At 41.4% G+C, this 19,497-nt stretch overlaps 1 protein-coding gene across 1 annotated transcript; it reads right to left on the reverse strand.

Annotated features, from left to right (window-relative positions):
• Positions 1–17,781: 17,781 nt before the first annotated feature.
• DMAC1 (distal membrane arm assembly component 1) lies at positions 17,782–19,371 on the reverse strand. Its single transcript, XM_079790985.1, has 2 exons — positions 19,060–19,371; positions 17,782–18,232 (listed from the first exon to the last, which is right to left on the reverse strand). Exons 1-2 carry the CDS (start codon positions 19,331–19,333, stop codon positions 18,174–18,176), a joined length of 333 nt encoding a protein of 110 aa, XP_079647111.1. The 5' UTR covers positions 19,334–19,371; the 3' UTR covers positions 17,782–18,173.
• Between the last annotated feature and the right edge of the window lie 126 nt (positions 19,372–19,497).

The raw sequence follows: 19,497 nt of genomic DNA on the forward strand, positions 1-19,497 counted from the left end.
AGGGCACATCCCTTAGTTGCAGGCTCCTCCCTGGCCTAAGCTCATGCAGGAGACAACCAATCAATGTGTTTCTCTCACATTGATGTTTCTCTCTGTCCTTCCCTCTCTCTTCCACTCTCCCTAAAAATCAATGGAAAAAATATCCTCGGGTGAGGATTAACAAAAAAAGAGTTAATTTTGTTTAAGGTTTTTCTTTGTTTTTCTTAGAATATTCAGTATTTCCTTCCTGAGTGCTAGACACATGAATAAAGTTGAGATGTTAGAAGAGAAGAGGTGGGTTCGGGATAGACCAGAAGAGTCTCTAGTCCTTCATGATAAAAAGCTCTGGAAAACCGATGGAGTGGTTCATATCCTGATATTCTTGCAACCCCTAGATTCTGACTCTGAAACCCCATAGTAGCCAGAAGTACATCTCAGATCTTGGCTTACAATAATATGGAATTATTTGATTTTTTATTAGTTACCCGCAGTCCACAGGGTCTGCTTTCTCAATTCATTTATTTTTTATTTTTTATTTTTGTTAATCCTCACATGAGGATATTTTTTCCATTGCATTTTACAGAGAGTGGGGGGGGGGGGAGGGAGGGAGGGAGGGAGAGAGAGAGAGAGAGAGAGAGAGAGAGAGAGAGAGAGAGGAGAGAGAGGAGAGAGAGAGGCCGCTATGAAAGAAACACATCAATTGGTTCCCTACTGCATGTGCCCCAACCAGCAACCAGGGCCGGGGATCAAACCTGCAAACCAGGTACATGTCCTTGACTGGGGATTGAACCTGCAACCTTTTGGTGCATGGGCCGATGTTCTAACCACAGAGCCTGGGCTCAATTCATTTCTAACTACCTTCTGCTTTTTTTGTACAAAATTAAATACATACAACTAAAAACTTTTAACAGCTGTTCAGGTGGGTATAAGTAACATAACGGTTTTAAAAAAACAACTGCAGTTTTTCCTCCCTGGCTGCTTGAAGATTGGTCACCATCATGAACAAACAGTAACTACCCAGACTAGGAATTTCATGACCAACAAACAGACTACTTCAGTGGGAACAAATCTCATTGATGTCCTTCACCCTGGGAAGGCAACAGCACCCAAGCCAGAAATTCAGGAAAACCTAGTCAGAATGTAAGAAGACTACACCAGATATCATCTTGTGTTTGGATTCAGAACCCATTCTGGCGGTGGCAAGACAAGTGGCTTTGGCATGATTTATGATTCCTTGGGTCCCACAAAGAAAAATGAACCCAAACATAGACTTGCGAGACATGGCGTATTTGAGAAGAAAAAGACCGCAACCAAACAGCAGAATGAACATGAGAATGGGATGAAGAGCGCAGGGGACCGCCAAAGTCGGTGTTGTGCTGCCAACAGAAAGGCGAGACTCTGCAGTCACTTTATCTGCGGGGATTGTGCAGGTTTTTCACAGGACGATTAATAAGCTACGAACTTTTGTGTGAAAAAAACAACTGTGATTTAAACAAAACATTGGTTATTAATATCTTACAGGGTTTGACAACCATTTCCGTTCTCAACATCAGAACTCCTTTACTTTTCACAAACAGCCACTGACTTCAGTGGTGCAAGTAACATGGGCCATAGACCATAACCTCTGTGTGAAAACTGTACAAGGTGCACCCTCTGCCTCAATCCCGAAGGGAAGATATGTCCTCAAAAAGGAAGGGGGGCAGGAAGAAGGAAGAAAGAACTCCTCCAAACCTCTCAAAAGAACAACTGCAACCGACCATTCAAGTGAATTAGAACAAAGTGTCAGAAACAGAACTTTAAAAATGTTGTTGATGTTTACGCTAAAACCTGTTTTCCCCAAAGCTTCCATGTGTTTCTTTATTTGGTTTTATTTTCTAGGACTGGCACCCACAGCAGCAGATGTGGAGCAAAAATGAAATCAGAAGGACGTTGGTATTCTGGAGTAAATTGTTCTTTACTGCATTAGCGAAAGGAAACAGATTGTAGCTAGGATAAGAGCAGTGTATATAATTTTAAGTGTGCAATAGCACACAGCATCGATTTAAATGACCTAGTAACTCAGTACCGTCCCAGACAATTATGTCCTAACCAGGATTTATGTCATGTGTTGTCAAAAAGCAGTCCAAACCGTGGACACAGATACACGTTTCGAAGTTGCTTTTCTCAATTGGGTCAGACATTTGAATTGCTTAGTTGTAAAAATCAGAAAGGCCATTTTCCCTTTCTCTTCTTCAAATTTAATACCCATCAATGATATTAGGGAATGGTTCACCTTTTTTCCAGTCATTTAAGTGTGTTTTTTTAAAGATGCACATGCAGATTTATTTAAAAGTATCTGAAATGATGGCATTATTAATCAATACAAATATATGAATGAAATTTTTAAAAGCTTCACACTTTTATTTTTGATATCCTTCATATAAATCTAAAACTATTTTGGGGCCTTTATTGAAACTGCAGAAGAAATTTAAATATTTTAGTTTCTCTCTTCCCCAACCCCCTCCCGCTGCACCTCAAATTTCTTTCTGGGGAAGCAGTAAGATTCGGATTCGAAGTCACATAAAGAACCACATGTTAATGTCATAGCCTCAGCTTGTCTGGGTAAATGTCAAGGAGCACATCTCACAACAGAGTTTGTAATGAACGTTCCATTGAAAAATCCAGTCAGCCTTTTGAATTCACATTTTATGGCTTCCCACTCTGCCTGACATTATATTTCAGGACTACACTTGGAATGCTGAGCACAATGGTTTCCACATCCTAGTCTCAGGTGCTCAGATGCATTGATGGATTTTTCCTTTTATTTTGCAGCATGAACCTGAGGTTTAAACTTAGTTGTAATTTTGTAATCTTGGCAACAGAGCTGCCAGCAAAAAGCACATCTAACTCTTTCATTTGCTCTTTATCTCTCTCACTATAACTTGCCAAACTAGAATCAAACCTCTGGGACATTCTTAGGTGGGATTCTGAGCTAATGTATCGAATCTCTCCATGTACTACTATAGTTACTAGTATAAAGAAGGGAAGGCTGGAATCTAAAGCTTTTTCTCTTTAGCTTCTCCAACTTTTTCTTTCTTTCTTTCTTTCTTTCTTTCTTTCTTTCTTTCTTTCTTTCTTTCTTTCTTTCTTTCTGTCACTGTTGCTTAATACCATTATTATTGTTATTATTATTTTTGGTTTCCCCTAAAATCCATCTCATGAGCAAGTCTCCTCTAAACCCTCTTCCATCGTATTTTGCTAATTGTGATGACATAAACTTACTTATCTTTCCCATTATTTTTTCCTTCATGGAGATTAGACATAAAAATCAGAATAAGGGAAAGTTGGTAGTGCAAATCAAATGAGTAAAGAAGCAGAAATTCTACCTATGCAAAAAAGATTTATTTGGGCAGTGTAAAACTATTCCATGGTTTTACCAATCCTCCAATTGCAGCATCCTAAGTACTCCTCCACCTCCATAAATGACAAATAATTGTTAACTTGTGCCAGAGACTTAAGAAGAAGAGGAAGGCCCCAGGGAGGGAAATGCAGAGGGGTCAAATCGACCTTGGCCTTAGGAAGAGCAGTGTAATTTCCTAGTGACTACAAGGGCAGAAGTGGGAGGCAATTTTGAGAGGTGAGAAGCTACTCTGAAACTCTAACCCGTATGGATGATTATGGGCTAGAAGTTGTGTCTCAAAGTAAAGAACAATTTATATGTTCTCTGTATTATCTGTGAGTACTTGACTAAAAGTTAGGGTGTTTAGAAAAATGAGCGGTACCACCCTTATCTATTAGTAAAGAATAGCTCTGGGGTTATTCTGAATTGACATCAATCTTCTTCATGTTGAATGGAAGCCAAAAAGGGCTTGCCACCATAAACATTATGAGAGAGGTTTGTCTGTCTCTCTACTTTAAACACACAGATCAATGTCTGCACAAAGCTATTTCATTATCTCAATCTATGAATTCAAAAGATGAAGCTCAGGTAATATATTATTTATCTACTAGATGCCCGATGCACAAAAATTCAACAAGGCCAAACAGTTTGGGCAGCTTGCAGCCAACTTGTGAACCTTAAGAACTTATTTTCCCCAACCTAGGACACTTGAGAGAAAATGGTTAATGCCTGTCCTCTCTAACCAGAGAACTACATAGCTCAAATCACCCTGTAACTGTTAAGGCAGGATGAGGGAAGGGGAAGGAAAAAAGGGAGGGTTTTTATCTCAACCACTAGACAAAGAGGTCAGCTGTTTTAGGACTTGCCAAACAAGACAAAGGTATGTGTACAAATATCCCAAGAAAAGCCACAATAAAGTAAAAGGGGGACTTTGAAACCTAATCTGCTACCCAAAATATCCAGCAGAGGAACCTTGAAACCTGTAGATAGAAGGGCATAAAACCCTTTGAGCCCCACTAGGCACATGCTCAGACCAACTGAGTGTTGGCTTAGGCTTTATGCCAAGTGTATTTTTAATAAATTTGCTTGCTTTGTTTCCTTAATAAACTTGCTTGCTTTACTACAATGCTGCTATCTGTCTGTCACTCGTTTGAAATATTAGGAGTTTGACAAGAACTGAGGAGGAGGCTGTGTGATAACATAACCTCATAGATTTCTTGTTTGATTTACATGTGTGGAGTATAAGAAAAAAGTCAAAGATGATTCTAACGCTTTTGATTTGACCTGGGGGAAATGGAGATGCTACTTCTTAAAATGGGGACAAAGAGATGAAGCAGATTTGGGGAATGAAAGGAGAAATCAAGTTTCTTGATTTGATTTTGGACAGGTTAAATTCAAGATACTTATTGGTGATTTCCAGAGGTGTCCAAAGGCAATTGAATATACGAGGTCAGGAAGATTTGATGTTTAGAGATGTAAATTTGTGAATCATTATTATTGACTTATCATCGTGGCAGACCTCGGACTTAAAGCCTAAACTTCTACCTCCTCCTTTGTTCAATGGCTGTATCTAGATGATTTATTAAAACAAACAGACTTGTCATTATTTTAATTTTAAAAATAGATATCCTAAAATATATGTAATAGTTTATATATAAGATATGAGTTTGAGAAATGATAACAACGTTGACTGATTTTAAGATCACATAAGGCTTATCGAGTAAGTAAAAGGTCAGCAAAGTGCACTTGGGCTACACAGTGGCCTTCAGAGCCCAGGTGAGATGTTCCATTTGACTCCATTAGTTGAGAAGTGGTGGCCATGCTCCTGCACAGCCGGGGCTCTGAATGGAATCCTTGTGGGAAAAGCTGCCATATTTCAAGTCAAAGGTCAGAGCAAAGGGAAAAGGGATCAGAACAGTCTGTGAACTATGGGCAGAAAGGAGCAGGCCTGATGGTTTATTCTCTAATTCAGAGGATTCAAGCTGAAAGTGTCATTTAACAAGATTATTTATTAGAAAACAAGGTCCAGGAAATCACAGTATTTGTTCAAGGATCGGTATCATAGTGTTTGTTTTGAAGAGCTACACTGGTTGCAAAGAAGAATGTCTAATGTTGCACAGAAATGCGATATCAGAAGAGCTTAGATTCAGAGTGCCTAGCAGCACCTCTAAGATGGGTGATTCCATTTCCTGAGTTGCACTGAATATTTTTAGGAAAGTACTGGATGGGAGACGTGGGTAACACTGGATATTTACAGTTTCAAAGACTTACATATCCACTTATTTGATCTACATGAAGAAGCTGTGAGATGGACAAGACAGGTTATGGACTTTCCAGATGAGGAAGCGAGACCATCAGTAACTGGTGGAGAATGGATCAATGCTGGGGGTGGGGGGTTCAGTTAGAGCTCTTGTCAAGGAAAAACGTATCAGTGCCACCACTGACTTGGTGAAATCAGCATCAGGCATCGCAGGAAGCCAAAGCTGCTGTCAGTTGCTCCTCCCCCTCAGCCATGGATATATTTAAACCAAGTCATAATAAAAGAAACCAGCAGCTGGCACTTTTGGAAAGCCAACTCTGGAGCCCTCTCAGAAGAAAACTTCTTTCTAGATGGAGTTTATTGTTACTCTTTTAAATTTTTTCATTTGCTGTTTATTTTAAAGTTATATTTCTAAGTGAAATATTTTAAAGTTTTAAAAAAATTGGGGTAAACTATGCCAAATCACAGACAAAAACATACCTTGAGCAATGTGCAGATTTTTAATTTTGTAACTATTTTGCCTTCCTGGCAGCTGCCTGTGAAGCACGATGTGCCCCAAAACACAGTTCCACAGACGCTGGTACAGCAGCCCCTTCCACACATGCGGACCCCGAGTCCTCCATCAGCTTGCAGGAGTAGTGACACATTAATTCTGGGATTCAGTGCTGTCATACTGATGATCATTCATGGCTGCTTAGTACATCACAGTCATTAAATACACACTCTGTCCCCACAAAACCTGATGGCTATGACTATTCACATTTTAGACTGGGAAGCTGAGGCTCAGAGAAGGTAGCTTGTCTAGAGACAGGCAGCTTCCTACTGGCTGATGCTAAGAGCACACCTTTTGCCTGCATTGTCCTAGCCCCTCTGAACCTCAGGCTCCCAAAAACAGTCCATGCACTTCCCTCAGAGGGAGGCAAATTAAAGTTCTGTTGCTTTAGGAAAGGCTCGACCTAAACTGCTTCCTACCCAGAGGCTGGATTAGAATGGAAAAATCTTGAATTCGTTGAGAAGCAGTGTGAAAGGAGCATTCTGCAAATGTGCCAAAGACCTGACCTCACAGGATCAAATCTGCTTCTTACTGGTGACAGCACTGTCCCTCAACCACCTGAAACCACTTCCGTTTCTTCCTCTGGAAACTGGCAACTGTGGGGGATGCCCTGCCTATTCTCCTGGGTTGCTCTAGAGTCAAATATATAAATGAATGAAAGTATTTCTTGTCAATTGAAAAACTCCCTACAGATGGGGCTAGTGTGAATTTTCTCTTCTAAAAAAAAATTGCCATTTGCCAAAATGGTAAATTCTACTCGAGTTTCCTTTTCCCTGTCAAGTCTAATAACTATACAGCAAAGGAAATGGGTTTGTGCAGCGGAAGGCACAGAGAAAGGACCATGTTTTCACTGAGTCATGAGGAGGGGCTGATTCGCTGGTGCAGCCAACATGTGCCCAGTGTGCCTCTCAGCTTGCTATGTTAGTAACAGGTGTTCGCGGGCTGGTGAGGATGGAGAACAAGCATTCCCCCTCCCTCGTTTCCTGTTTCTCACTTGTCAAGGCTTCTGACAGGCATTTTGCAGGTCTCTGTCACACTAGCTTGGCTGCACAGCATGTTGCTTAAAGCAACCCCAAGTCTAGAAACTTGGAGAATTCCCCCTTAGAGTTTCTGTTTGATGACAAGCCTGTATATAAGTGTTGGTAGCCCTTCCGATTGACATGTGTTTGTTTTATTCATCCTCCTAGTGGGAGGCACACAGGTCCTTAGTCTGCCCCACTGGTGATTGGATTTTGCTCTAAGATATCAGGCTTGATTTGTGTGCCTATTTAATATGATCTAAAATATCTCTTTTCCTTGCTCCGAAGTTTTTGGTAGGTAATTCTTCCTTATGTCACAATCATTTGTTAAAGTATCTGTCTCTCCCACTAGACTCTCAACTTCTTGGAACAGGGGCCCTGAAATATTCCTAGCACACCTAGCAGAGTGCCTGGCATAGAACAAAAGCTGATAAATGCATATGAAACTGAATCTTACTGCAATGCATCAGAGGTACCTGGAAATGGCAATTCCCCTGAAGGAAATGAGGCCTGATTTCTTCCAGTTATTGAAACCTTTTTGGTGATTACAAGACCAGAATCTAGGGCTTTTACCCGTCCTGGCTTCTGGTCCCAGGCTTCATGGGTATTTCTGTATTTGGCAATTACAGTGATGGAGTCACTTTCGGGGCTTTATTGTGTCCACTCAACTTCATATATAGATGAATATCATGTTATACAGACACATACACACACCCGGGGGGGGGGGCAAAAGTAGGTTTACAGTTGTGAGTATGTGAAACAGAGTTTGTTCTTGTATTATTATTTACTAGAGACCTGGTGCACAAAATTCATGCACGAGGGTGTGTGTCCCTCAGCCCAGCCTGCATCCTCTCCAATCTGGGATCCTTCTCACAATCCAGGACTGCTGGCTCCCAACTGCTCGCCTGCCTGCCTTCCTGATTGCCCCTAACCGCTTCTGCCCGCCAGCCTGATCACCCCCTAACCACTCCCCTGCCAGCCTGATTGATGCCTAACTGATCCCCTGCCAGCCTGTTTGCCCCTAATTGCCCTCCCCTGCTAGCCTGATCGCCCACAACTGCCCTCCCCTGCTGGCCATCTTGTGGTGGCCATCTTGTGTCCACATGGGGGCAGCCATCTTGTGTGTTGGAGTGATGGTCAATTTGCATATTAATTTTATTAGATAGGATTATTTTATTATTTTCCATATGAACAACTATACACCTCCTTTTGCCCCGGTGTGTTTGTGTGTGTGTGTGTGTGCGCGTGTGCTCGCGTATCCTAATACCTCCAGATGAAGGACAGAATGTGCATTTTTAATTAGTCTGCTTTATCCATTCACTGATGGCATTTTTTCCTTTGCTGAGGTTTGTTGTTATTTTAGACACAGCCCACATAACTTAACATGTTTAATTCATATCACTAAACCAGTATTATGCAGGATAAAAACTGAAGAAGGGATTTTCCTATTTGGGTTCTTAGGGAACAGAAAAGGACAATACACACACACACACACACACACACACTCACACACACACAGTACCACCATGACCACCATTACTACCAATCCCAATCTTTCCTGAACTTTGCCTATTTCTTTTGAATGCCTAGGCAATTATGAAAGCTAGGAGAGGATAGCCACATTTCATGTTCCAGGAAGTAATTGGATCATGAGAGGGTCAGGAAGGACCCCTTCCCTCCTGTAGAATTATTTGGTTGGACAGGTGTATTAATTGGGGTGAGGGGTTGGTAAATTCCTGTGAAGCATCCAGCATTTGCAGCTTCAAGATGCCAGGGAGTGAACCTGCAAGAGCAATGGTCTGATCTGTGGTAACTTCACATGGTCACTGCAGAGGGGGCATTTTCAGTTGTTTCTCAGTTCCCCACTACTATCTCTGTCCTTTGGCATCAGGGTATGTATCCTTTTTACAAAGAGAGAGTCTTAGTGCTGAAAAGGCATTTAGAAATTACCTAGTCTGGTCTTCTGACTTTACAGAAGGTAATGTTTTGAAGTTGACTTGCTCAAGAGCCTATTAGGAACTGGTAGCAGAACTGAGATTAGAACCTGGGTCTTATGGCTTCAGTCAGATGTTCTTTCTAGTACATTAAAGCTGAGATTTGCTTTAATGTACACACATCAATTAAGGTTCAACTACATCAGTGGTTCTAAAATTTAAGTGTTTTTAAAATTTTTTTACTTAAATTCTTTATTGCTTAAAGTATTACATAAGTATCCTTTTTCCCCCCTTGACCTCTCCCCAGCTGCCCTCACCACCCCCCAACCCCCAATTTGTGTCCATTGGTTATGCTCGTATGCATGCATACAAGTCCTTTGGTTGATCTCTTATACCCTCAACCCCCACATTCCATTTTCCAGCTAACGAAAAGAAAAGATGATTTCATCGGGTCTCTTATGTACCTACTACAGGACTTCTATGAGGATCAAATGAGATGAGGCACAGAAAAATGCTTCACAGACATTTGGTTAAAGTGTGAAATGTTTGCACCTGGCTATAAAGCAAGTCATGTTCCTGGGCTGAAGAAACTGCAAGGAGGCTAGTCGTCTCTAGGGAGAGGAATCTGGACACTGCTATGTGACATCATTACCCAGTGCCCACAGCCACTGTTTCCTGGCTGGGCTGGGCTGGGCTGTGGGCCGCAATTTGCCCCATGGGGTCTTGGCAGCATTGGCTGCGATTTGGTGGGCTGTCGCTTAGGGTGGTGGCGGGGCCTGTGTCCCACTTGGGGGAAGCCAAGTGTTGTTTTGTGGGCGCCAGGTCTGCAGTGTTCTCTGTAAATGTGAGCATCATGGCAGTGAGCATCATGGCAGCTCCTGCATTGAGCATCCGCCCCTTGGTGGTCAGTGTGTGTCATAGCAACTGGTCGGACACTTAGTATATTAGCCTTTTATATATATATATATAGTTTCAGGTGTACAGCATAGTGATTAGACATTTACATAACATACAAAGTGATTGTGCCCAGTCTAGGACACACCTGGTACCATACATAGTTATTTCAATATTATTGATCATATTTCCTATGCTGTGCTTTATATCCCCATGACTTTTTTAAAAAATTCCTTTATTGATTAAGATATTACATATGTGTTCTTATCCTCCCATTGCCCCCCCCCCACCTTCCCACTCATGCCCTCACCCCCCTGTTGTCTGTGCCCATGGTTATTATTATAACTATCAATTTGTGCTTCTTAATCCCTTCACTTTTTCACCCATCTCCCCAACACCCCTTCCATCTGGCAGCCATCAGTTTGTTCTCCGTATCTATGAGTCTGTTTCTGTTTTATTAATTTTGTTCTTTAGATCCTGCATATAAGTGAAATTATGTGATATTTATCTTTGTCTGACATTTCACTTAGCATAATACCCTCTAGGTCCATCCATGTTGTTGCAAATGGTAAGAAATTTTTTTTTCCTATGACTGAGTCATATTCTATTGTATATATGTACCACATCTTCTTTATCCAATCTTTATTGATAGGCACCTAGGTTGCTTCCATATCTTGGCTATTGTAAATAATGCTGCAATAAACATAGGGGTGCATATATCTTTTTAAATTACTGTTTTTGATTTCTTCAGATAAATACCTAGAAGTGGAATTGCTTGGTCATAAGGTAGTTCTGTTTTTATTTTATTTTTAAAAACCTCCATACTGTTTTCCATAGTGGATGCACCAGTCTGCATTCCCACAAACAGTTCATGAGGGTTCTCTTTTCTTTACATCCTACTAACTCTTGTTGTTTGTTGATAGCCATCTGGCAGGTGTGAGATGAAATCTCCTTGTAGTTTTAATTTGCATTTCTCTGATTAGTGATATTGAGCATCTTTTCATGTCCACTGGTCACCGTCTTTAATGCTCTCTTTGGAGCAGTGTCTATTCAGGTCCTCTGCCCAATTTTTAAATTGGAATGTTTATTTTTTTGGTGTTAAGTTGTATGAGTTTGTTACATATTTTGGATATTAACACTTTATTGGTTATCTAAAGATTTAAAATAACGAGGACTTGTTAACAGATCACAAGTAAAGAATGAGAGTAAAGGAAGTCATAGATAATATCTTAGTTCCCAGCTTGGCTAGCTGATGAGATAAAAATGCTATGAAGAGATAGGAAATAGAGGTGAGGTAGGTTGACGAAAGATAAGTTCATCTGGGATAAGTTGGGGCTCTGCTTTGTGAAGACAAGTGGGAGCCCCTGCTGTGGCTGGGAAATGGGGTCTGAGTTACAGGAGAAAGATTAGGGGAAAGTCATGAAAGGGTCTGAGCCTGCTCAGGGAGAAGTTCTTGTTCTGGATTAATGTGAAATTTGCTGTCAGAGTGATAAATGTTATAACCTCAATTATTAAAAAAAAAAAAAGGGAAGCCAAGAGATTAATGATACCTGTTAAATTAAGGGCTAACTGAGGAAAAATGGTAAATAATTCAAGATTTCTAATTTTGATACCTGAACTCTTAGAGAAGGGATGCTAAAAAAAGTGACTATAACAGAACAAATTCCCAGTTCCCAATGAATACTTTTCTCCAAGCCACTACTGGTTTATCACTTGAGGCCTTGGGAAATTTTTACCTCCTCCAGGCCTCAGTTATCTCATCTGTAAAGCAAGGTTGCTGAGAGGATTAAACAATCCTGCAAAGCACTCAGCATAATGCAGGGAACAATTCTTCTAGAAAACAGATAATAAAAACTACCAAAGAAAACCACCATTGAAAGGATAAGTAAAAATAGCTGTAAAGACAAACGCTATTCAGATGAACCCTTACTGCTATTCCCAGGATACCCACAATGGGCGTGTGTATTTGGTCTGGCATGCCACTTATTATTACTATGATTCTGTAAAATATTTCTTGTATTATTTTTCTATTGCTGTGTAACAAATTACTACCAACTTGGCAACTTAATATAAATGCATTATCTCAGAGTTTCACAGCATGGCAAGATACTCTACTTAAGGTCTCACTGGGCTGAAACCAAGTAGTTCTTGGCTGGGCCTGTAGTTCTTGGTTCTCATAGGGCCCTCTTCCAAACTCAGGGATTGTTGGCAGAGTTCATGTCCTTGCAGTTGTAGAACTGAAGTTGTCACTTTCCCTTTTAGCAATTGGCTGGTGATGACTCAGCAACTCCAGGCTGCTTACAGTTCCTAATCAGTGGCCCCAACAGGCAGTTCACAACATAGATGTTGGTTTTCTCCTAGGCCTGGGAAGGACTACTCAGGCATTGATTTCCCCTCCTACTTCTAATCTCTGACTTCTCAAGTAGGTCTCTGACCTCTAAGCTAAGATTTAATAGGCTCAGGTGATTAGCCAATCTGGATAATCTCCCTATTTTAAGATCAACTGACCTGGGACATTAATTACATCTTCAAATTCCTTCACTGAGGCACCTAAAATGGTGTTTGAATGAATAACTGAAAGTGTGTGTATAGTAGGGGTCTGGGAACCTTGGGGGCCATTTTAAAAATCCTGTCTACCACATTCCTGAAGCACATGCAAGTTCAGTCACATGTTAGTGGCATTACTGCATTTAACATTTTCCCTTTGTGCTATTTCTCTACACTCTATTAACATTTGAATAACAAGTTGCTGAATATTTCTAAGGCAGAAACATGCATTTGAAAGCCTGACATATTTTCTTGGGTGCTCTTAGGATACCTCTGAATAATGTGACATTATAGGTCTTTCACCTTTGACTCTGTGCCCCTAACACCTATATAATCATTGGGTAAAGGCAAGGATTTAACAGTCATTAAAAATTTTTTTTCAACTCAAAATTGCTTACTGTTCCTGACTTAAAAATTTCTGAAGTGTCTGGTTGATCAATGTAGTCCTAGTAGTAAATCAGTTGAGGACAAGGCTGGTTTGCGGGGGTGCTTAAACATATGCTTGCCCTGAACATATATTTAATTTAGGAGCAATATGTTTTATGTTGTCAAAGCAACTGGCTTCATTCAAGAGGCTCCTAATTCATACAATCAGGCTGAGAAACTAGTAATAAAAAGCAGTGAGGCCCTAGCTGGTTTGGCTCAGTGGATAGAGCGTTGGCCTGCAGACTGAAGGGTCCTGGGTTCGATTCCGGTAAAGGGCACATGCCCGGGTTGTGGGCTCGATCCCCAGTGAGGGGCATGCAGGAGGCAGCTGATCAATGATTCTCTCTCATCATTGATGTTTCTCTCTCTCTTCTCCCTTCCGCTCTGAAATCAATATATATATATAAACACTGAGTGGCCAGATTATTATGATCTCTGAACACATAATAATCTGGCCACTCAGTGTATGAATTTGTGCATGGGTGGGGTCTGGCCAGCCTGGCCGGGGGGAGGGGACATGGGCAGTTGGCCAACCTGCCTGCTGGTCGAGGGGACAATTTGCATATTAGCCTTTTATTATGTAGGATATACACTGAGTGGCCAGATAGTCTGGCCACTCAGTATACAATAAAATTGTCCCCTCAACCAGGAGTTTGACCAGCAGGACATGGGCTGTTGGCAGGCCGGCCAACCGCCCATGTCCACTCTCCCTGGCCAGGCTTGCCGGACCCCACCCATGCACGAATTCATGCACTGGACCTTTAATATATATATACATATATATATATATATATATATATATATATATATATATACACATACACACACACATACACATATGCATATATATATATATGTATGTGTGTATATATATATGTGTGTGTATATATATATATATATATACACATATATATACACACACACACACACATATATATATACACACATACATACACGTGTGTGTATATATATATATATATATACACACACATATATATATATATATATATGTATACACACACACACACACACACACACACACACACACACACACACACTGAGTGGCCATATTATTGTGTTCAGAGATCATAATAATCTGGCTACTCAGCATATATATACTAGAAGCCCGGTGCACGAAATTCGTGCACGGCGGGGGGTTGTCCCTCAGCCCAGCCTGTACCCTCTCCAATCTGGGACTCCTGGAGGGATGTCCGACTGCCCCTAAACGGGCAGTCGGACATCCCTCTCACAATCCAGTCCTGCTGGCTCCCAACTGCTTGCCTGCCTGCCTTCCTGATTGCCCCTAACTGCTTCTGCCTGCCAGCCAAATCACCCCCTAACCACTCCGCTGCCAGCCTGGTTGATGCTTAACTGCTCCCCTGCCAGCCTGTTTGCCCCCAACTTCCCTCCTCTGCCAGCCTGGTCACCCCTAACTGCCCTCTCCTGCAGGGTTAATCACCTCCAACTGCCCTCCCTTGCAAGCCTGGTCCCTCACAACTGCCCTCCCTTGCAGGCCTGGTCCCTCACAACTGCCCTCCCTTGCAGGCCGGGTGCCTCCCAACTGCCCTCTCCTGCTGGCCATCTTGTGGTGGCCATCTTGTGTGCACATGGGGGCAGGATCTTTGACCACATGGAGGCAGCTATATTGTGTGTTGCAGTGATGATCAATCTGTATCTTACTCTTTTATTAGATAGGATAGAGGCCTGGTGCACGGGTGGGGGCCAGCTGGTTTGTCCTGAAGGGTGTCACAGATAAGGGTGGGGGTTCCCTTGGGGTGTGGGGCAGCCTGAGCGAGGGGCCTGTGGTGGTTTGCAGGCTGGCCACGCCCCCTGGCAACCCAAGTGGAGGCCCTGGTATCTGGAATTTATTTTCCTTCTACAATTGAAACTTTGTAGCCTGGGGCGGCAGCCATTTCTGGGGCAGTTAATTCACCTTTTACAATTGAAACTTTGTAGCCTTAAGCGGGTGGGCCCGGCCAGGGTGTGCGGAAAGCTTTGCTTCCCCTGTTGCCACCGGCAACCCTGGCCTGCTCTCTCAAGCTCCATTCTGCCGCCATTTGTTTGAATTTGTTTACCTTCTATAATTGAAACTTTGTAGCTTGAGTTGAGGCTTAGGCCTGCAACGGCTATGGAAAGCTTGGCTTGCTCTGTTACCTGGGAAACCTTGCTCTCTGTGGCTGTAGCCATCTTGGATTGGGGTTAATTTGCATACTCGCCCTGATTGGCTGGTGGGTGTGGCTTGGCTGGTGGGCGTGGCTTGTGTAGTGGAGTGATGGTTAATTTGCATATTACCATTTTATTAGAGAGGATATATATATATATATATATATATATATATATATATGCAGTGAGGGAAGAATTGACGTATAGAGGATATATATATATATATATATATATATATATATATATATATATGCAGTGAGGGAAGAATTGACATATAAATTATGGCTGAAATGCTTAACCTCTAGGCCACCAGAAACAGCTGTCTCTGCAATTGGTCTCAGCCAAGTGAAATTCCCGAACTTTTTAAATTGGTCTGTATTTGGACCACTCCAGTGCTGACAACACAGCTATCTCAGCAATTGGTCTAGGGAAAGTGAGACCCATCACTTCTCTCCCAACACACAGCAAGATCTAATGGTCAATCTATACCTGGTTCCTTTAATATGTTCAGACATATTATATTGTTAGTTGATCACAGGATTCCAGACTAGTCAATGCAATACACAAAAGAAACAAGAAATTGCATAATGATTTTCTTGATCATCTTGAGATGCCTATATTTATACTATGTAAAGGTTGAGCTAATAGGTATCTTAGACATGAAAAATGACAATGTTCACATGTATGTGCACATTTTGGTCTGTGTTACAAGGAAAACTGTAAGTACATTTTAAATTACCCATTTTTGTACTTTTTCTTTTCTCTCCCTCTTTACTAAAGGTAATTATGAGTCTTTATAAACTCTCATTTCCATGCTGTTTTTTATGTTCTAAAGCCCATAAATCATAATTAAGTTGGTATTCTTATATTACCGAGTGAATAATCCATTGATTCTTGAGCCTGTTTATCCTGCTCACCCCACTTCATCCCCAACGAAGTGGAAGATAATAGGGGCAGTAAGGGCACTTTCTGCATCGCAGGACTAAGGCAATATCTTTTCTTCTCTAAAGACAAGTCCTCCCTAAAACAAATAGGATCATTGACTTGGCACTGGCAGAAAGCAAATTTTGCAATACACTTCAAAAGAAAAACAGTTTTTAACTACAAACTGTAACTTATTTTGGGGAGGTGAGAGGGGTTATTTCCACATAACTGTCTATAGACATGATAGAACAATATTTTGTTCTCACATAATTAAATGGCCCCAAGCTGAGAAGAACCAAATACAGTTTGGCAATATATAGGGTGAGCAGGCAAGTTTATTTGTAAAAACCTCTCATTTCCTTGCAGTACAAATTCTGAAAAAGATGTTAAAGTTACAGGAGTCGGCAAAAGTAGGCTTACAATTGTAATACAAATAAATAATACATTAAAAATACTAGTACAAGAAAAAACTGTGTTTCACATACAACTGTAAACCTACTTTGGCACCACCCTGTACATGTAAGTTAGAATTATTCTATTTAACTGGTAGGTCAAGTAAATAAGTTGGATCTGTATTTTTTGTTTAACCTAAGAAAGTGTTCAGACTCTAGCTATCTATTAGAATGGCTTGCCTTTTAGAGCAGGAATAACTTATTTTCAGTGATATTTTAGGGGATGAATCATCATGTATCATGGGCCCTCAAGAAGGTATCCAGCCTTGGGTTCTGTGTGGTCCCTTCCAACTTAATACGTTTACACTCATTAATGTCACATAACTGAATTGTGCATTCCACACAAATACCTTGCTATCTATGTTGAGGTATTTTTTTCAATTGCATAGGTAAAATGTGGCTCCACCCATACCATGAGCTCTGATATAGACAATGCAAGAATATTACTGTCACTTGTGAAGCTTAACAGACTTAGGCACATCTACATAATACTAGAAAAAGTAATAGCCCTCAATGTGTCATTCAAAACTTACACTGTATTTGGCAGCTGAAGAGTATCTTTCTGCTCTGAAAAATAGCTGCATATAACTTTATAGAGAAGCCATGGTATAACAGAAAACAAAAACAAAAAAAGCAGATTTCTCTTAGATATGAACTGCCTAATTTTAAGTCCTTATTTCATAAGCATCTCAATTTCATCACAGAAACATTTCCAGTACTTGGGAGGGGAGAGGGGAGGAGAGACACAAACCTTTTTTAAATTAAAAAGGTATTGAATTCCTCTAAAATATTTTGGCATTTGAATCTATTATTCTGTTTATTTTTATGATCATCTAATTGTTCCATTGGCAATTCTTGCTTGCCTCTTTGGAACCATCCAAGTTCTAAAAGACTAAAATAAGAATACCTAGACAAGAACAAATTTTAAGCCCATCACTGACTTGCTGAATGACTCTGGGCCAATCACTAGGACTCTTTTTTAAAGTTCACTTACCACCAATGAAATAACCTTCTCAGAGTAGCTTTGAAACTCTTAAAAGGTGACAGATTTGATAATGTCTTGGTAAATATGAGTATACATATATAATTTTATATAATTCTGCATATTGCATGCCTACCCAAGGTTGGGCTAATAAATAGATATTGACCCATTATGGTTGAAGTAAAAAGAACTTATTTTAGTTCATTTTCCCATTTGGTTTATCATTTCCTCTTTTTTTATTGATTTCAGAGAGAGAGGAAGGGAGAAAGAAATATCAATTTGTTGTTCCACTTGATTATGCATTCATTGGTTGATTCTTATATATGCCCTGACCGAGAATTGAACCCGTAACCTTCACCTATTGGGACGACGCTTTAACAAACTGAGTTACCTGCCCGGGGCTTTTTTTTTTTTTTTTTTTTTTTTTTATACTCTCCTTCCCCAGGTAAGACAAAGAACCGGTTCTGTTCTCTGAGGAATTTATTGGTCCTTGTGGAGCCCTAGAAGGCCACTCATAGCCAAAGACTGCCAACTAATGTTTGTCTTTTCCGTCTTGTAGTATCTGCAGAACTGAAGTATGTCAATGTCCATGTGTCTGTCCAGACATCCATAAGCTCCATGGCTGCTGTGTGTGTCATGGAGACAGGGACAGATGACAAATTCACTGGTGGGACTTCCCCTTGGGGTCGGTCAGGATGACTACCCCCCAACAAGCAATGCCTAGGAAAAAAACAACAGTACCTTATGTAGATGTTGCATTTTAGTTTACCAGATGCTTTCATGTATGCCATCTTATTTAACACAACATTCCTAGACGATATAGAAGAGTGAAGTTCAGAAAAGGGAAAAAAAAGTTAAGGGGAAAAAAATCCTCTTGTCTCCACAAGCTAGATATGAACTTAAAGGGAATTGGTGTGCACAATCTATTTACAAAGAGATACGAAAACCTAAAATTCTATTCACATAATTGGTTTGTGGAGCTAAGAGACTCACTACATTTAACTGGACATCTTGACCATCACTTAGTATAGCTACAGATAGGGACTGTGGGCCACAGGAACTGGTGGCACACCTAGGATGTGGGCGTTGAACCCATGTCTACAATCTGACTTCCAAGCCCAAGTTCTAAGTTAAGTGCCTTTTCTCAGGCTTTCTCCAGGACCTGGAGAAAAAAAACAACACGAAAATAAAAATAAAAAAAAACATGGGCTTTGGTGCCAGATATACCTAGGATGAAAGGTTAGCTGCAGCACATCATGGGTATCTGACTTTAACTGGATTCTTACTTCTGTGTGTCTTAGCGAACAAACTATCTCTAACAGCTATTGTTGATAGAACTAAGAACTCATAAGAGTTCTCAAGAAATACTAGTTTGTTAAAAAGCACAGTCCCAACAACTTCCTCTCACCATCCCTGCATCTTGTTTGGAATGGCTCCCAGGATTTCCAGCCAGAGCGCCCCGCCCCCACCCACATGGCTGCGCCCACTCCTCTCCCCCTCCCCTCCCCCTCCCAATCCCGCCCCAAGGGCCCAGCCCCGATTCTCACTGATGCCGATGACCATCTGTGTAACAGTCCCTGGACTCGGGGGGTATCCCAGCTTCATTGGCTTCCGCGCAACCCAGTACACGTAACTGCCCGCCCCTATCAACCCCGACCCGGAGAGCACGCGACAGCTCCAGCAGTTCTTAAATATGGGGGGTTGCTCTGGAGAGGTCGGGGCTCCGGGTGCATCAAGGGGCGCACGGTTAGTGGGAGAGGCGGCCTCAGGAGCCGAGGCGAACTTATCAATCTCAAAAGGCTGGGACAGGAAAGTACCCATGTTCTGGAACTCGAGCGCAGGCGTAGCAGCCTTCCGGAAATAAACTGAAGTAAAATGTGTAGCCGGAAAGCAAGGCGCCAGGCTCCGGCTGCAACCTGAGGGCTGCTGGGAAATGTAGTTCCGGCTTGCGTGGGACTGGAACAAGATGGAGGGAGGCGGGGCTG

This window comes from Cnephaeus nilssonii (genome assembly GCF_951640355.1).
Source record: "Cnephaeus nilssonii genome assembly, chromosome: 14".
Taxonomy (NCBI): Eukaryota; Metazoa; Chordata; class Mammalia; order Chiroptera; family Vespertilionidae; genus Cnephaeus; species Cnephaeus nilssonii.